The sequence below is a fragment of the Furipterus horrens genome, unplaced genomic scaffold (genome assembly GCF_987537825.1).
Source record: "Furipterus horrens unplaced genomic scaffold, mFurHor1.1.pri manual_scaffold_13, whole genome shotgun sequence".
NCBI classification, from domain to species: domain Eukaryota; kingdom Metazoa; phylum Chordata; class Mammalia; order Chiroptera; family Furipteridae; genus Furipterus; species Furipterus horrens.
The window spans coordinates 1605725-1622571 of NW_028327183.1; the positions used below are offsets into that span (position 1 = coordinate 1605725).

At 62.1% G+C, this 16847-nt stretch overlaps 1 protein-coding gene and 1 long non-coding RNA gene across 2 annotated transcripts; one reads left to right on the forward strand and one right to left on the reverse strand.

Annotated features, from left to right (window-relative positions):
- Positions 1-4807: 4807 nt before the first annotated feature.
- On the reverse strand, positions 4808-8866 carry LOC149993903 (uncharacterized). The gene is made up of 3 exons (XR_016507697.1): positions 8769-8866; positions 7800-7935; positions 4808-5452 (listed from the first exon to the last, which is right to left on the reverse strand). It is a non-coding gene; the product is annotated as an uncharacterized LOC149993903 (long non-coding RNA).
- Positions 8867-10470: 1604 nt separating this feature from the next.
- On the forward strand, positions 10471-13691 carry LOC149993904 (protein C19orf12 homolog). Its single transcript, XM_090260108.1, has 2 exons — positions 10471-11118; positions 11807-13691. The coding sequence occupies exons 1-2, from the start codon at positions 10959-10961 to the stop codon at positions 12070-12072; spliced, it is 426 nt and encodes a 141-aa protein (XP_090116234.1). The 5' UTR covers positions 10471-10958; the 3' UTR covers positions 12073-13691.
- The last annotated feature ends 3156 nt before the right edge of the window (positions 13692-16847 follow it).

A 16847-nucleotide genomic window follows, 5' to 3' on the forward strand; every position in this document is an offset into this window, starting at 1 on the left:
ACCAGTTACGCAGGCGACGGGCTCCATGCCAGCTTTGGGTTGATGTGCCTTTTTCAAACCGTGCTCAGGACCTGCCCTCACCGTGGGCTCCACGTCCCGTGGGAGACAGACAGACTGATGGTGACAAGTGGGAACATGTGTGCCACCAGCTAGCGCTGTCAGGTGCTGGGGAGGCCGGAGCCCTTGGAAGCATCCCCCACCCTTTCTCCTGAGCCCCTGGGGCTGGGCACAGGGTGGGTGGGTCCACGTGTCTCTGAGTGCTGAGTGACAGGCCCAGGGAGGCAGGCAGGGTGAAGAGTGGTGTCCTGTGTCACAGATGTGCAAATGGGGGCATGTCCCCCAAAGGGTATGCACGCCAAGCACTTAAGACACTTGGGCCCTGGCTGGTGGGCTCAGTGGATTGAGCACCAGCCTGAGAACCAGAGGGTCGTCAGTTCGATTCCCAGTCAGGGCACCTGCCTGGGTTGCAGCCCAGGTCCCCAGGTGGGGATGCACAAGGGGCAACCACACATTGATGTCTCTCTCCTTCTCTTTCTTTCCCCCACTTTCTAAAATTTGAGACTCCATGCCACCACAGGGGACAGCTAGAGGATAATGGCATCAGAGCAGAAAGAGCAAAGACGTGGGTCATTTCCAACGGGCAGCGCTCACGGCGGTGGGGGGCGGGGGGCGCGCAGCGGGATGAATGCTCTGTTTGTTGGGCTAAAGACAGGGACCTCCGCTGGCAACGGTCCTGGATTTCCTGACCTCTAGCACCCTCTAGTGTTCCCTGTGACACACGTCCCGAGCTCAGCCGTAGCGCCTGAGATTCCGCCTGGGGAAAACCAGGGTCCTAGCAAAGTGGCTGCAGAAGAGCGTCCTTCCGCTGCCTTTTCTCCAAGGGGACGTCATGGGCAGGTGTTGGAACCTTTGCAGGGTAAGTCTGTGCACCTGTGAATTTAGACTCGCGCATCGTCCTTTTTTAGGCTTCGTGTGTCCTCCAGCAAATAATTGTGGAGCACGCACATGGCCCGTGACGGACGTGTGCAGAGTGCGAGGTTCCCACGGGACGCACATTGATTCCCACAGGTGAACCGGGGAAGGAGGCCGTGAGACCCGCGTCCAGCAGGCGTGAGCCTCAGCCCCACGCCAGGGTCCATCGCCCTGCCCGGCTCAGAGACAGACCCCGGGAGCAGACGCTCTGTGTGTAGTCTGCCCCACGACCGACTTCCGGCCCCTGTGCGGCGTGACATGAACTCTCCACGCGCCTCCTGCCATAAAAGGTGCTGTTGCCCTGATTGGTTTGGTTTTGTGGAGCTTTAGCCCCCTGGGGCGGCAGCTCTGGTGCACGCGGGGTAGTTCGTATGCATGAGAAGACTTCGTTTGGGGTGAAGTTCTGAAAGGAAGCGGTGAGGGCAAAATCTGGATTTCAAGTGAGGAGGAGAGAGGGAAGGTGTGAATTTAGCACCAGACTGCAGAGGATGGAAGAAGTTGTTACATTTTTGTCTGAGACATTGCAAATCGCTCCAGAGCATCCTCGGAACATCCCGCTCAGCCTGCCTGTCCCCAGCGTGGCTGGGGCGCTGTCCCCCGCCCGCCCCTCTGAGAAGCCCTCTCCAGAGCAGACGGTCGCAGAAAGCCCCTCGCCTCCCGCATGGACGACCCGCTGTCCTGTCACGGTGGCGCATCCCACACCAACGGACCTGGAAAGAGACTCACTCAAGACAGGTTTGTTTTCTCAAGATGACATTTCCTTTGTCTTGCAGGCACGTCTGTATATCTCTACAGCAACGATGAGAAACTGCTATTAAATAAAAAACAAACAGCACACGTGCACAAGCACACAGGCGCCCTGGGGACTGTGCCATAATTCACGTTGGAACGGGAGTGACCAGAGCAGACCTGGACGCTCACTGCTTCCCTTCCCAGAGGAGAAGGGGGCGCCTGCCTGGACCCCCATCTGCTCAGGCCTGCATGAATGAGCCTCTCACTGACACTCGCTATGGGAAGGGGGGTCCAGGAAAAGTGGGGGTGGGAGGAGTCAAAGCTGGCCCAGCAGGAAGAGAGAAGCAAGAAGCCGCATAAAGTGGGGCAAACCCGGCTGGGCCCCAGTAGCCCTCCAGAACCGGGGTGTCCCCATGAGTGTTCCTTCTCAGGCCACTGCATGGGTCGTGCTCTGACATCAAACCCTCCCTGGGTCTGGGGCACCCGCCACGGTGGCTTAGGGATGCTCTGGGGATGTCCCAGGGAGGCCTAGAGTTCCCCTGCCTGGGGCCAGGCACACTGAACAGAGGGCCGCTGAGGGGGGAGGCTGGCAGGGGGCCAGGAGGAGTCACGCGTGGGGACCGCGCCTGCGGACGCGGAATCTCACCACCGTATGCGCACTGCCGGACCCAGTGTTCTCCATGAGAGGAAAGGCGGACTTGATGGTAGGTACGTAAGACGAAAACCTGGCCATAATTCTTTTGTTTTTTTAAAGGTCAATGTCATGGTTTTTTTTTTAAATAATTAATTTGTTTATTTATTTATATTTTTAGAGAGAGGGGAAAAGAGAAAGAGAGGGAGAGAAACATCACTGTGTGGTTGCCTCTCACTCACCCTCCAGCTGGGGACCTGACGTGCAACCCAGGCCTATGCCCTGACTGGGAATTGAACCAGCGACACTTGGTTCGCAGGCCGACGCTCAATCCACTGAGCCGCACCAGCCGGGGCTTCATAATTCTTTTTTTGTTGCTGTTGAAATGGCCTGCACAACACTGGCTGAAATGCAGCAGGAAGCAGCGTGTGAAAACCCCGGCCGCGTGGCTGAAACCGCCACAGGCGGGGCTGGGCCTCTGGCTGGCTGGCCGGCTCCGCGGGCTTACCTCCCACCACCCGGGCCCGAGCATTGCCCGAGGTCCCCGCACGGACGGGCACTGATGGGCACACGGGGAGTCTCTGCTTTCCTAGCAGAAAGGTGGCCCAGCAAAGGCAGTCCCTGTCCCCACTGGCTTCCACCCTGAAGCAGGACTGCGCTCCCTCAGAGCCTTGAAGTTTGCAGTGGACGGCTGTGCTTGGGGAGGGCACGGGGCAGGGACAAGGTGGGGCCTGAGACCCCCGCCCCCGAAGGCGCCGGGCCTCCAAAGGAGGCTCTTCCGGGAACCCCAACTGTCCGCTCATGCTTCGTGTTGGAAGCGCCCCGAGCACTGTCCTCTCTGATCATCTGCACACTTAGAGCACACGCACACACGTGTGTGCGTGCCACCCTCACACCCTCCCTGCCTCCACAGCTCCCCCTACCCCCCACCTCGACAGTACCCTCTAGGTCTCCCCCCACCAGCGAGTGTGCTGCGGGCAGAACCTCTTCTGATTCTGCTCCTGACGGCGCAGCCACGGGAAGTCCCTCCCTCCGTCTGGTTCTTGGGGAGCCTAGGAAGCCGCTGGGAGGCGGGCGGTGGGAGAGGGTGCGAGCTCCGTCTGCTGAGAGGCTGTGACTGGGGGCCCTCTGCTCTCCCAGTGCCCAGGACGTGTCCTGCCGCCGGCGGCTCCGGACTCCCAGCTGGGCGTGTATTTGACCAGGGACAGGCGGAAGCAACAGCCCGTCTCACAGCGGGGCTTCTGGCGGCGCCCGCTCCTGCGGGCGGACAGTGGCCGGCATTTCCTGGCCCTTCAGTCCTTCTGACGGGGCCTCCCGCTGGGCCTCACTCCAGGATTGCGGGCGCAGCCGCCGCCCGAGGCGGGGCTGCCCTGAACCGTGGAACTGGACTCACGACATTGGGTGTGGCCCGTGCCAGGCGGGGCTCTGAGGCCCGTGCGTCAACCAAGAGCAACACCAGCCCCCACCCACCCCTACCCCAGGGCGCTACCATCCCAAACAGGGCATCACCTAGTCAGACTGTGCTTGAAGGTTCAAGTTCTCTGTCGTCCCTCTCGCTACTATTATTTATTCCTTCTTGAAATGAAGATCATTGCCTTCAGTGACTACTGGGCCCCTGGGACTGTCTTCAGCAGCAATAAGTTATGCAGCGCTATGGACTGAATTATGCACCCCCCAAGTTCACGTGCTGAAGCCTTAGCTTCTCTGTGCCCACACACACACAGAGAAGACGCGGCAGTGCCCGCGGACGGAGCCCGCCACTGCCGGCACCTTGACCTTGGACGCCTAGCCTCCAGGGCTGCGGGAAATAAAGGTCTGCTGTTTGAGCCCCGTCTGCGGTTTTTGTTACGGCCGCTGAGCAGGCTCACGCCTGCAGATATGGAGAGAGAGCAATGTAGACGGACATGTTAAAGTTTTGCTTGCACCACATGCTAGTAACACGTGAACACACACGGAGAGGGATGGCTCCACCACAGGATGTATGAAGCAAAGGCAACACTGTCATTGAGCAAAATCTCAGACCAAAGTTCAACAACACCCCTCAAAAAACCCCACCAAAACCCCAAAGTGGCGTTAAACTAATAACTACTTGGAAGAAAGAATTTCCAGCCTATGAGCAATTTGAAATAAAAACTTCAGAATCATAAAAGTGACGCTCCCATAATTTTCTGTAATAAAACATCTATTATACTGATATGGCAATACAATAAAAGTCCCATTGTTCCAGAAAGTGTTATGACGGAAACAGGATAATTATAGAAATACTTGCATGAGAATTACATGTTCAACAGAACCACAGAAAATCATTCTTCTCAGACTGGAAATAAGTCTTCTAGGTGCAGGGAGCTCGTCAGCAAGACCCGAAATAGAAGGCAAGGTGGGTTTTTTCCTTTTTTAAAAACAGTTTTATAGCAGCCTGGCCTCGCGGGACCCTCGGGGCCACCTGCCGCCTGGCTCCGGGGCCCGCCCCACTCTGAGCCCCACACTTCATTTGGAACACAGCGGCCCCTCTCTACATCGCGGCCCCCTTATCGCAGCCTCACTGTATTGTGGGGTTTTAAAAAATATTATATTTAATCATTTATCGCGGATTTTTTGCTCTATCGCGGGATTTTGCGGCACGGTACAGTCAATACTAAAATAAAGGTAAGGTTCCTCCTCGGCGGATCTTCACCTATCGCGGGGCGTCCAGAACGTAACACCCGCCATAAGTGAGGGGTCACGGCGCGCGAATCTAACAGCAGGTTTTGAAGCAGGTGTCACTATGTTCTCCCGGCAAACGGACTTAGGGTGGATCTCAGGTCTATCAGGCTCCTTCTCTACAGTCGAGCTTAGAACGTCTAGCTTTCCGGACGGCCGGCCTGGCACCCGGGGGAAGCCCAGTCCCAGTCGCTGGCACGAGGGTGCAGCGCACCTGCCCTGAGGGCCCCAGGGGCGCTCCCCTCCCTCTTCCTCGCTGGGTCCTCGCCCGGGGCCAGGCTGCGGAGGCCTAGGACTGGCCCCCGCGCTGCGGTTGGCGACTCCGAGGCCTGTCTGTGGGGCGGCAGGGGCCAGGGCCGGTCTGGACGCCGCACGTGCAGAGAACACACCGATCTCACGGCCTGCGTAGAGATGTGGCTTTGGGGAAACGGACGGAAATTACAGAGGGGCCGGGGGCCCGAGGGCCTGCGAGCCACCGCTCATCCCCACTGCTGACTCGGAATGTCCCATCCCGGGGACCGGGAGGATGCTCGGCAGCCCCGCAGGCGGCCAAGAGGAAACGATGTATAATGTCAACGAGGAGGCTGCCCCCCGCCCCAGCCCAGCAAACACGCAGCGTGGGGCTAAGTGACGCCTAAAGGGACATGAGAACCGTCTGCAAATATTTGGTGGACGTAAACACCAAGGAAGGAGGGAAATTAATCATTCAAAGCCACCTTGTCCCTCAACACCCGTTTCAGAACTGCTCTCCGCAGATGGGAGACAGGCGGTGGCCGGTCCCCTGCACCCAGCGCCCCGCAAGGCCGCTCAGATGTTCATCCCCGCAAGCGGCACCTGGGGTCCCTGGGTCACGGGTAGAAGCGTGTGGTCCCAGAAGCCACAATGAAGCCCTGACCCCAGGTGCTTGTGACCTTGTGACATTAGTTGGAAGGCGGGTCTTTGCAGATGTGTTTGAGGGGAGGCCGTGGGGGGCCCTTATTGCCATGTGACTATGTCCTTGTAAAAAGAGGGGCCTTTGGGCCCAGACACAGACCCTCAGGACACAATGACGAGGCTGACACCAGCTGCAAGCCCAGGAGGGCCGACCCCCAGGCGTTGGGAGAGGCAGGTCAGGGCTCTCCCGACAGGCCCCACCGACGCCTGGGACATCCAGTCTCCAGAGCTGCAGGATGTCAAGCTGCTTTATGCGCCCCGTTTGGGTACCCTGTTATGGGGCGCCAGCAAACTAACACCCCTGCTATGTGCCCCAAGGAGTGCTGAGCACATGGCAGATGAAAGAAATGGCATGTGTGTGTGTGGGGGGGGGTGACTGGGGACGAGGGGGGCCTCCTCCGCCTTGGGATATGATGGGCTCAGAGGCCCTTTGGAAGGGTGTCCTGGGCTCAGTGCATGGGCTAGGAGCCTCTCCTGACCCCAAACCCCGGCTCTGTGGGTGCCCGGCTGCCAGACTAGGTCATGGTTCCGGGAATCCCTGCACGGTTCCTCCTTAGAGGTGACTTAAAATGAAAAGAACAGTGGCCATCACATTCCAGGTTTCAAAATGATGTTTGCTCGTGTGCTCTTGTTAGGAGGCTGTGTGTGGGTGTGTGTGTGTGTGTGTGCATGTGTGTGCACTGGCCTATGCGTACGCTCGCCCAGCCCGGGTCTGGGTGTGTGTCCTCTGAAGAGCAGCATCAGGCAGGAGCTGGCTCACTCGGTCTCTGGGAAATCGGGGGGGGGGGGGGGGCGGGGGGGGCGGGGCTGCTGGCCTCAGAGGACCCGACTGAGTTCTGGCTGCGGCCGCCTCTGTGAGCACACCCCAGCACTCGGGGTGCTGGGCCCATCGGGAATGCAGTGCGCTGTGAGGGATGAGGGGCGCTGGGTTCCTGGTCCCCTGGGCACGCGAGGCTCATGTGTGGGACTTCACAGCCGCTGGTCATGTTCATGCCTGATGACATGAACAGGAGTCATTTCAATTTCTGCCGGTCACCTCCTGTCTTCAGAGCAGCCCTAGGACACACCAGCGAGGATGGTCATTTCCCAAAGGGGTAGCCCGAGGCACAGAGAGACCCAGCAGAGCCTCCTTAGCCCTGTGAGTGTGACGGCAGCACTGGCTGTGTGCTGGGGACCCCACAGGGCGCCCCGTCCGGGAACCCCGCCCAGGAGACCCCACCTCCACTTGGGGGGCGTGGTGCCAGGCACTGCATGGTTGCGCTTCAAGCTTCAACGTGGGGCGCACTTGGTGACTTCAGACCCGACGGGCGGAAGGTCTGTGTGGCTTCTCACAGCCAGCCTCCTCCAGAGGCCCACCTGGGCGGCTCTGTCCCTCCTCCTGCACCTTCGCCTCGGCTGAGAAGCAGCCTCTCCCATCCCCAAGCCTGGGACACCAGGGGAGGGGGCGGCACGCCCTGGATGGCAGGGCAACGGGCAGGGCTGTCCCAGTGCAGCAGGGCCCGGGGGAGGGTTTGGGCCTCGTCACCAGGGGACAAGGGAAACAAGGAACAAGTGACAGCCAAGAGCCCCAGCATCAGCTCGCAGATCGCACAGCACCCCGCCTGCAGCGACGCTACTGCTCGGTGAACTCAAGCCGACCCAGCGGGTAAACCTCTGTGTCCTTCCCACGCACACACTCGGTAACAACACAAAGGGGCAGGCGGACGCTTGCGGCGGGGACAGGTGTGTCTAAGGCTGGACAGCGGTGATGAGTCCCCAGGTGCGCACCCGTCCCAAGATGAATCGGCTTGCATACACTAAATATAGAGCCAAGTGGTTAAAAACTACATACATGTATATGCGCCGTCAGGCGACCCGGACGACGGGGATACGTCCCTAGAGACGCGTTGTTGGGCAGGAGCACGGCCACTCCTGGTTAGCGTTACCCCACAGTCCTCAGGCCCCGACATCAGCTCCGTCCTGGAACCCTAGAAGGAAAGCCTGCACTTGGTCCCCCCATCCCCCCAAAGCCAGAGGCCCTGTCCCGCTGGGGGAGGGGTGCCCTTGGCCTCTGGCCTGTACCGTCACCAAACACTAGATGAGCCCCTCACTTCCCAGCCCTGCGCTCCCTGGCGTGGGGCTAAGGGAGGAGTGGGCCCCAGGCCGGAGCGTCCACGGGACCAGAGGGAGACAGGGGCTCCGTGGGGGGGGGGGGGTGGCCTTGGGTGACCGGATAGATCCAAACGCCACTCGGGGCCGGTCGGCGGGGCGCGCGCCCTGTCCCGATCCTCCGGCGAGGCGGGCGGCCAGGAGCCGGAGCGCACTGGCGACGCCCCGAGGCCCCGGTTCCGCTGGGTCCCGCTCGGTGACGACCCGGAAGGTCCCCGCGCGGAGCCGGAAGGCGGGGGGGCGGGGCCGACGCTCAGGGCGCCGCCGGGACCGGGTGACTCTCCGGCGGGCGGCGGGCGGCGGGCGGCCCCAGTGTCCCCGGGGGACCGCGGGCGGCGCAGCGGCGGGCGGCCTCCGGCAGGTGAGCGCGGGCGCGGGCGCGGGCGGACCCGGCGGCTCACTCCTTCCCGGATGAAGACGTGGAGCGCGGAGCGCGGGTGGGCCCGGAGGAAGCGGAAGCGGGAGTGGGTGGGACCCGGCGGCGGGCCCTGCCCTGCCCGCGGCGCCCCGCTCACCTGGGGCCCGCACCGCCACCCCCGCAGCAGCCTGGCTGCCGTGCGTGGGCCCTCACCCTCCACTCACCTGTGCGTCCGGCAGTCACACACCTGCGCGTGTTGGGGCGGGGCCGGGGGCCCCTCCGGCAGTCACCCACCTGTGCGTGTCCCCCCGCGGTAGCCCGCGCGCGTCCGTGCAGGGCAGCGACCTGCCGGCCAGGCGAGCCCCAGCGGGACTCCTGGGAAGCGAGCGCACCTGGCCGCGCCCGGGGGCGGGGACCGCAGGTGCCGCTGTGCCGAGGGGGGCGGGGAGGGCAGGCCACCACTTAGGAGGGGAAATGAGCTTTGGGGGGGGCTCCCTTAGCCTTTGAAAAGACACTTTTAGAGGGGCGAGGTGACCTGCCAGGTGGGCAGGAGGCAGGAGCGCCGGCAGGGCCGTGCAGGCCGGTGTGGCTGGGCCTTCAGATGTTTCTAGAGAGACGGCATCTCGGCGGCCCGAGGCCTCTCCTGGGTCTGAGACACCGGCGGCTCTGAGCCTCAGGCGGCCTTTCAGAGTGGCGGCAGCCGGTGTTCTGGGAGCCCGCAGGGCGGCGGCGGGGGCGCAGGGGGCCTGGAAGGGTGTTCTGCTCAGAGACGAGGGCAGGGCTGTTCACAGACGGGAGGGCCAGTTCCATGCAAAGCAGGAAGGCCGTCTCCTGCTGCAGATACCATGACGCACTGACCCTGATTCTCAGCAGGGTTTAAACAGTGGAGTCCCCTCGTCTTCAGTCCGGTTCATAATGCCAGGTTTCTTGTCACTCACAAATAGTTCTTTAGGAAGAAGGTGGCAGGTCATTTCGTTTGCTTCGCTTCCCAGAGGAAGTCAGTTATGCCCTCTTCCCCCATCCAGGGAGGCTTCTGCCACGTGCCATCCTATTATTGTGACATTTGTGTGTCGACAAGTCTTACCCCTAGAGATCTGAAGGGACCCCCTTCCGGGGAGGAGGCGGGGCACGTGCTCTGTCTGCCCATGGTCATCGCTGGGGAGCAGAGGGACCTGCACGCCAGGGGCTGTTTGGGAGAACCAGGACACCTGCGCATCAGAGCGGGGACAGGCACTGAGTCCAGGGTCCGCCCCCTCTGCCCCGCCGCTCCGGGACCGCAGGGAGTCCTGAGACCTGAGTGTGCAGATAAGGAAGGTCCACAGAGCAGGTCTAAAAACTCACTGTTCTCTCCCAGGACCGGGAGGATCCTTGCACGTTAGAGCTGGGCTGGATTATCTTTGTTTAAAAAGCACCCTCGTCCAACCAAGAGACATTGAGCAAGAGTGCTGGCCCCTAATGTCCCCAGGGGTTCCCTGAGAGACTGTGCAAGGGTCAGCCATGAATGAAGGGCGGAGGGGCTGGAAAGGGATGTGTCCCAGCCTTGGCTCCAGCTGAGGCAGGAAGAGGCTCCTCTGTGATTTTACTTCCCAGCCCGGCCAGGTGGGGGCACTCCAACCCCACGACCCCGGGCAGAGCCTGCCTGGCCAGCCCTCCCAAGGCTTGTGGTTTCCTGGAAGTCAGCCCCCGGCTTCCCAGCAGCTGGGATGGCAGTAAACAGTCTCCTACCCCAGAGAGTCATTCTGACTTCCTTGTTCCAAAGGTCGATTCCATCCACAGGTAGGCCAGTCCTTGGAATGTTCGGTTTCGTTTACTCTCTGGTTGTCACCTTGCAGCCTCACCCTGTCCTGTGAGTAGCAGTGGGTGGCCTGTCCACAGGGTGGCTTTGGAGGCCGGGGTGTGGATTAGTAGCAGGGCGCTGACCTAGGGCCACCATGTCTGAGGGCCTGCAGGGTCCCCGCTCTCCCGGCGCGTGCGTCCGATCTCCTTACCCCTGCAGACCCCAGCCTGCGGGCGGCTAATCCACCTCCCAGGCAGGAACCTGACACCTGCTGGGGGTCCCAGGGTGGGCAAGGCGGGAGTGAGGCCAGCACAGTGGTCAAGCCCTGGGTTTCCCCCTCCCTGGCTTGGCCTGAGCCCAGATGCCCTGTCACCCGAGAGAACACAAGCTGGGACTTCCCGCACTCTGCCCGGCTTCGCCTCACTCGTAATGAACACAGTCACTTCTTACTCTGTCCCAGGACAGACGGCATTCAGGTGCCATCTGCTCTGCTGATTCTGTTTGCTTACTAAGCAACTGCAGCCCCACTTTCTCAGTGACAGAGAACTTGTCACATGACTGGGTGCTGTCTGTCCTGCACACAGCGGAACTGCGGTGCTCTCCGGAAATGAGGATCCATTCTTAAAAGTCTAGGATGGGTAACTTTTGGGAGGAAATACTCTAACTCTCTTGAAACCCCCCTGAAAGGCTCCTCCACACCTGCCACCATGCCCGTCTCAGTGCAAGACGTCATGAGGCTGCTGTGCTCCATTTCGGAGAAGAAGGAAATGAAAGCGGCTGTCAAACACTCAGGGAGGGGAGCCCTGGTCACTGGTGCTGTGGCCTTCGTTGGTGGCTTGGTCGGTGGCCCACCAGGACTAGCCATTGGTAAGTGCAGGTGCCTCGCAGGGGCAGGTGTCCTGGTGGGTGCGGGACAAAGGCCTCAGGTCCACAGACACCCCTGAGCAGTCTGCGTCCTGCGTGAGGAGGGTCCCAGTGAGGTCGCTGCTGTGAAATGACCTCTGTGTGCAGACCGGATCCCCGTGAAAACAGGCTGCTGTGTCTGTCTCAGACACTCAGGGTCCTCGGGAAATGGCATCTGTCTCTCGGACCTGGAGGACGCCCTGCCACAGGGGTGTGTCCTGCAGTCTGAAGACCTCAGGGTATCCCTTGGGGGCCCCCTTCCCCCATCATCATCACAGGTCACCTCAGGAGGGCACCCACTTGGAGCATGTACTGTCTGGCTGGTTCACATGAGCTGCTCAGAGAGGGTCCCCGTTCCCAAGTCACACACTTGGCGCAGGAGAAGCAGCAGCTCCTGCCCACAGCGTCACCTCCCCCGCTTTGACCACCTGCTTCCACGTGGGAACCGGCTCTCCCATTGGATGAAGTGGGCTGCTTTTCCCACGGTCCCTCGGAGGGAGGGTGACGTTGCTTCCCCTGGAGTAGGAACAGGGGCCCCAAGCACGGGCTGTGACCTGAACCGTCGCAGAGCTGAGCTGGCTGTGACCGCTCGTGAATGTCCTCACTCTTCATGACAAGGACGAGCTGTCACTGAACTTTCCTTGTCTTCTAGGGGGTGCTGTCGGGGGGCTGTTAGGGGCCTGGATGACGAGTGGCCAGTTTAAGCCTGTCCCTCAGATCCTGATGGAGCTGCCGCCAGCTGAGCAGCAGAAGCTATTCAGTGAGTTCATGGTCATCGTCAGGAACGTGGACTGGACGGACGCCGTGCAGCTGACCGCGCTGGTCATGGGCAGTGAGGCTCTGCAGCAGCGTGTGCTCACCATGCTGGTCGGCTACGTCACCAAGGAGCTGGGGGCCCAGGTGCAGTACGGGGAGTAGCCCCTCAGGCCCAGGGTCTCCCAGGAGGTCACGGGAACGGGGGTGCCCCACACCACCCTGTGTGACCTGAAGTGGTCCAGAGCCTCCCGTGGGTGGTGGTGCCGGCCCGTGTTCTGGAAATGACTGATGACCACGTCGTGGGGCGTGGCCCCATGGGGCCCGTTTTGAGCCCACCCTCCTGACACGGAGCCGGGAGGAGGGTCACTTTGTTCAGCTGCTCATCTTCGAGGGTGACTTCTGCCCGAGGCAGATGTTTCAGGACTGGGCGCCCCTCTGGGCTCAGGGGCTCGGGACCTGGCAGCCAGCCCACTGGAACCATGGTGACCTCCTGAGTGTGCCCCCCAGCCCCCTCCAGGTGGCCTCTGGGAGGGAAAGGATATCCTCCCCTCCGATGTCCCACCGGGGTCCTGCTTTGTAAGTGAACTGCATTCAACAAAAGGTGCCCTGCCTGGGTCGGATCACAAACCGTCTCTAGGAAGTTTGCCCCTCAAGTGCCACATGCTGTTTCCCTGCCTCTAGGCCCCCAACGGCACTGTCCTCAGATAGGACATATTTTCTGCACAGTCTCTCTCCCCCACACTTCCTGTTCAGCGTCTCTAACATGGGGGGTCGTCCCCTCCCAAAGTTAGGGGGCAACCGGGAAGGCACGGTCGGGTGGCCTTTAAGTGTGAAAGGGGGCTCCTGACGCACCCTGACAACCGCTTTTCCTGGCTGCTTCCCTGAGGGTGTGCAGGGGACCCTCCTGCCCAGGCGGGTTGGGCCGGCATCTGTGTGTGTGTAAAGTACACTGGGCGGTGGATTAGAACCTGCGATGCTGAGGAGGGTCCCGCCCGCATCTCAGAGAGAAAGGGCCCTGCAGCCGCCTCACCTGGCCCGGGCCGCACTCCCCGATTGACCGCTGCCTTGATCATGTCTGTGCTGCCGGGGGATGGGCAGGGTGGCCCCTGAGATGGCCCTCCTAACTCAGAGAAGGTGACCGCGAGTTACTCATACGCAGGTCATACTGTCCTGGTCTCAGGGGTCCCAGGGTCCAGCCCAGAGGTCCCGCAGCCACGGCCACTGCAGCCCCTCCTGCGGCCGGCCCGTCCTTCCCTCTGGGAAAGCCCAGGGAGGAAGTGACCCCACGCCTGACCCGTCTGGGCTGCACGTGGCTGGACTTGCGCGAGTCCCCTTGACTGGCGGGGTCCTGGGGTCACTCACAGTGGACTTGGGGCCCGAGAGCCGCCCGGACCTCGGGTCCCCACTCCCTCGGGCTGAAGGCCCTCTCCTTGCTCCTCCGTCAGAGGCCCGCTCAGCCCTGCGCTGTCAGTGTTTGTATTCCAGCGTTTCCTGGTAAAAAACCTTCACTTATTTATTTCTGACGAGTCCACACCAGCCCGGCACAAAGTCAGGCACAGACGTGAAAGGGCTTCTCCCGCCCCCACCCGCGCCCGTGGCCCTCCGCCCACGCAGCCCCTCTGAGCCGTGTTCTGCAGTCACTGTTTTCAAAAAGCCTTCGAAAGGGATTCATTTCCTTTTATTGTCAACGTCACTGCTGAAAACTTAGATAAACCCAGAGGAGTGGAATAAAATAAAAACGGCTACGGATTCCAGCGCTCAGACCACCCTGGTCAAACTTGGCCGATTTCGTGCAAATCCTTCAATGCCGTGCGTGCGTATGTGCAGCGTGTTCGCATCCGAGCCGTTCCGGCCTCGCTGGGGCCTTTCACGGGTCCCGCTGGTGACGTAACTGAGTTGTCGTAGGCGCGCGGCTGAAACATTGTTGCGCGCGGCTGAAACATTGTTGCGCGCGGAGCTGAAACATTGTTGCGCTCGCCTTTGAAGGGCGTTCCTATCCGGCCGCCCGTGAACGTTTTTGTGTTACTGCTCTGCTGTAGTTGGCTTATTATGATGGATGGTCTTTAGGATCCATCCCTCTGAGGGAAATTCTGGGTTAGGAAGTAGCAGGATTTTGGGCTGTAGTTATACTGGGTGAGGACGCCCTCCCGAGGGCGGGACTGTCCCTCCATCTCCCAGGGCTCAGGCCGCTCTGTGCATCCTGGCCCGGAAGGAGGAGGAAAGTGTCTTAGCTTTCTTTTTCGGCGGGTGGTTACCAAGGCCGGGTCTGATTTGCTTTTCTTTGGTTATGCCTTGCCTGGCTCCTAGCCACCACCAGACAGTGCCAGGATGGTCCCGCGCCCACGCAGTCGGGCCCTATTGAAGAGAACGGCATCTACCACCCAACAGCCACAAATCACAGGGTGGGGGGCACTGCTCCTCTCCCCCCACACTCTCTGAGTTCTGCAGGAATACTGCGCCCTGCCAGGCCTGCCTGTCAGTCAGTCCCCAGATGCCCTGAGGTCCCCTCTGTGACTCCCCTTCCCACCTGGGGCACCTTGTCTGGGCTGATTCCAGCAAGGGCGCTTCAGGTGATTGGGGGGGGGGGCAGTGCCCCTCAGGGGCGTGGGCCTGGTCCTCAGACCCTGCCCTTGCCCATCTGTACCTCCCCCTGCACGGGCAAAGCTGCTCCCCACCCCGGGGGCTCACAGCCTCTGCAGGGATGCACAGGCCCTGGCTAGTGGGGCGGGAAGCGGCCTGGGTGTGGACGGGGCACCCGGCTGGCAGGCAGTTGGCTCTCGTGTCCTTGCCAGGCCTTGTGTGCTGATCCCCAGGCGGGTGTGAGGGGCTGGACTCCGGCCAGCGGACCCAGCCACATGGCCAGGCCTCCAGCTTCCTGCTGGGGCAGGGGACATCTGCAGAGGGCAGAGGCAGGGACCCAGTCTGAGGACACCTGGCCTCCAGGGGCTGGAGCAGCGTGGAGGCCTTGGCTCAGGGCAGCTGCAGAGCGGCACTGCTGGGAGGACAGGGCCTGGAAGCAGCCCCTCCGAGGACACACAGGCGGGGGTCAGGGGAAGCAGGGCCTGGCCTGAGCCCTGACCCGAGCTGCTGCTGAGGTCTCTGCAGGGCAGCAAGCCCCACTGTGAGGAGTCAGAGGACTCTCCTGGGCCGCGCCTCCCCCTCCTGGCCCCCACCTCTGTCTGTGCCGTTGGCTGAGGCCCTGCTTCCTGGTGCCCCTTGGCCAGCATCGGACATTTCCCAGAAGAGCCGAGGCAGCCCTGTGAGTGCGGCAGAGGGCAGCAGGCTTGGATCCGCCACCCCTGCCTGGGGCCCTGCACACAGCCGTCAGCACAAGCTCTTCCCAGCAGGGCAGACAGTGCCGTGGGGAAGGTCCCGTGGCCAGACCCCTGCGCGGACGGGTTCTGTGCAGAAGGCCCGCGGCTGGCCTGCCGGGCAGCGGCCCTGCCCCTGAACACACGGTGCCCCTCCTCAGGTCCTGTGCTCTGTCTGGGAGGCCATGTCCCCTGTAGAGTGCTGCCTCACCCCACCCCACGCCACCGTCAGCGCCACCACCAGAGCACGCGCCAGGGCCAACGCCCGCGCTCCGTGCCCCTGACTCCCACTGGGCTGTCAGCTCCTGCAGAGCGGGGACCATGGGCACCTCACCCCCAGCTGTGTCCCTAGCACCTGGCACAGCATCCTGCAAGGTCGGCTCCTGGAGCCCTGGGGTCCTTCCTGACACCCGGGGCCTAGGGAAGCAGCAGCCTTGGTGGGGAAGAGGGGAGCAGGGCCCAGGGTCCCAGGCTGAGGACGAGGCAGCCCGCGGGGTCCTGTGCTTGTGCCCCCTGGCAGGCATCGGCAGGAAAGGCTGGCAGTGCCCGGACTGGCCACGGGCGGTCCTCTCCGCTGCCCTCTGCTGGGCAAGGGGCTGTGACCAAGAGCCCAGTGACCAGCTCCATCCCTGGGGTGAAGGGAGCGGCCGCTGGGCCTCGGTTCTGGGAGGGCACCCTATCTCTCTTGAGGAAGTGGCCCCTCACCCCGCGATCTGTCCCCTCGAGCCCTCTGCTCAGGCAGAACCGCCTGGACCAGTTTGCGTGGCCCAGGGTGGCCAAGGCTGGTAAACAGCCAGTCATTCCTGGAGGCACCTCTGCCCCTGCAGAAGGCCTGAGGCAGGCCTGTGGGCCTCACTCCTCACCCCCCAACCTCTGCCCCTCCCCCACCCGGGGGCCCGCTCCCTGTCAACAGCAGGCTGGAGACTTGCCGCCCCTAGAACCAGACCTGACCCGAAGTCACTCCTTCCCATGGGCAGTGACCCCTGCTCTGCCAAGGCCAGCCAGGGGACGGGCAGACTGCAGAGGCGAACGCCGGAGACTGTCGTCCAGGGCCTACGACTCTGGCCAGCTGTGAGCAGCCCCAGCCTCAACACACTCGCGGCGCCGGCCCCGGGCCCCAGCATGGCTGGGCACACAGCTCCTCCCTCCCTTCACTCACTGCCCACCTGCTCAGAGAACTCGCGGCCAGGTGACAGGTGCGGGGTGGGGGGCATGGTCACGCTGTGGCGCATGCCTGAGCCCCGTGCTGCCCGCGTCCCCAGGAGCACCTGGCCTGGTGGACAGGTGTTGACATCCAGCCCAGCCTGCTGTCAGCCTCTGAGCAAGCGGCGTCTGAAGGGTGCCTGGATTTTTCAACCTCAACAGTCAACAAACTTTCTTTTTATTATTAAGTCAGTCTGGATAAGGGTTCTGTTACTTTAAATTAAAGAGTCCTAACAGAAAACGCTGCTTTCCCAGCCACAGGGAGAGGGGAGGCCTGAGAGAGGCCTCGGCCCCCTGGACGCCTGGAGAGAGGTGAGGCGGGGCGAGAGGCCTCGGCAGGCCGCAGCCCGAGCCTGTGGGCGCCCAGCGTGTGGCCGTCGCTTGCTGGCTCTGGGCGAGCCCGCGGGCATAGCTGACTGGGCA

Excerpts from the sequence above, each read along its gene's own strand:
- LOC149993904 (XM_090260108.1), top strand. The coding sequence starts at position 10,959 with ATGCCCGTCTCAGTGCAAGACGTCATGAGGCTGCTGTGCTCCATTTCG. Across the intron at positions 11,119-11,806 it reads CCCACCAGGACTAGCCATTG|GGGGTGCTGTCGGGGGGCTG; the intron begins GTAAGTGCAGGT and ends CTTGTCTTCTAG.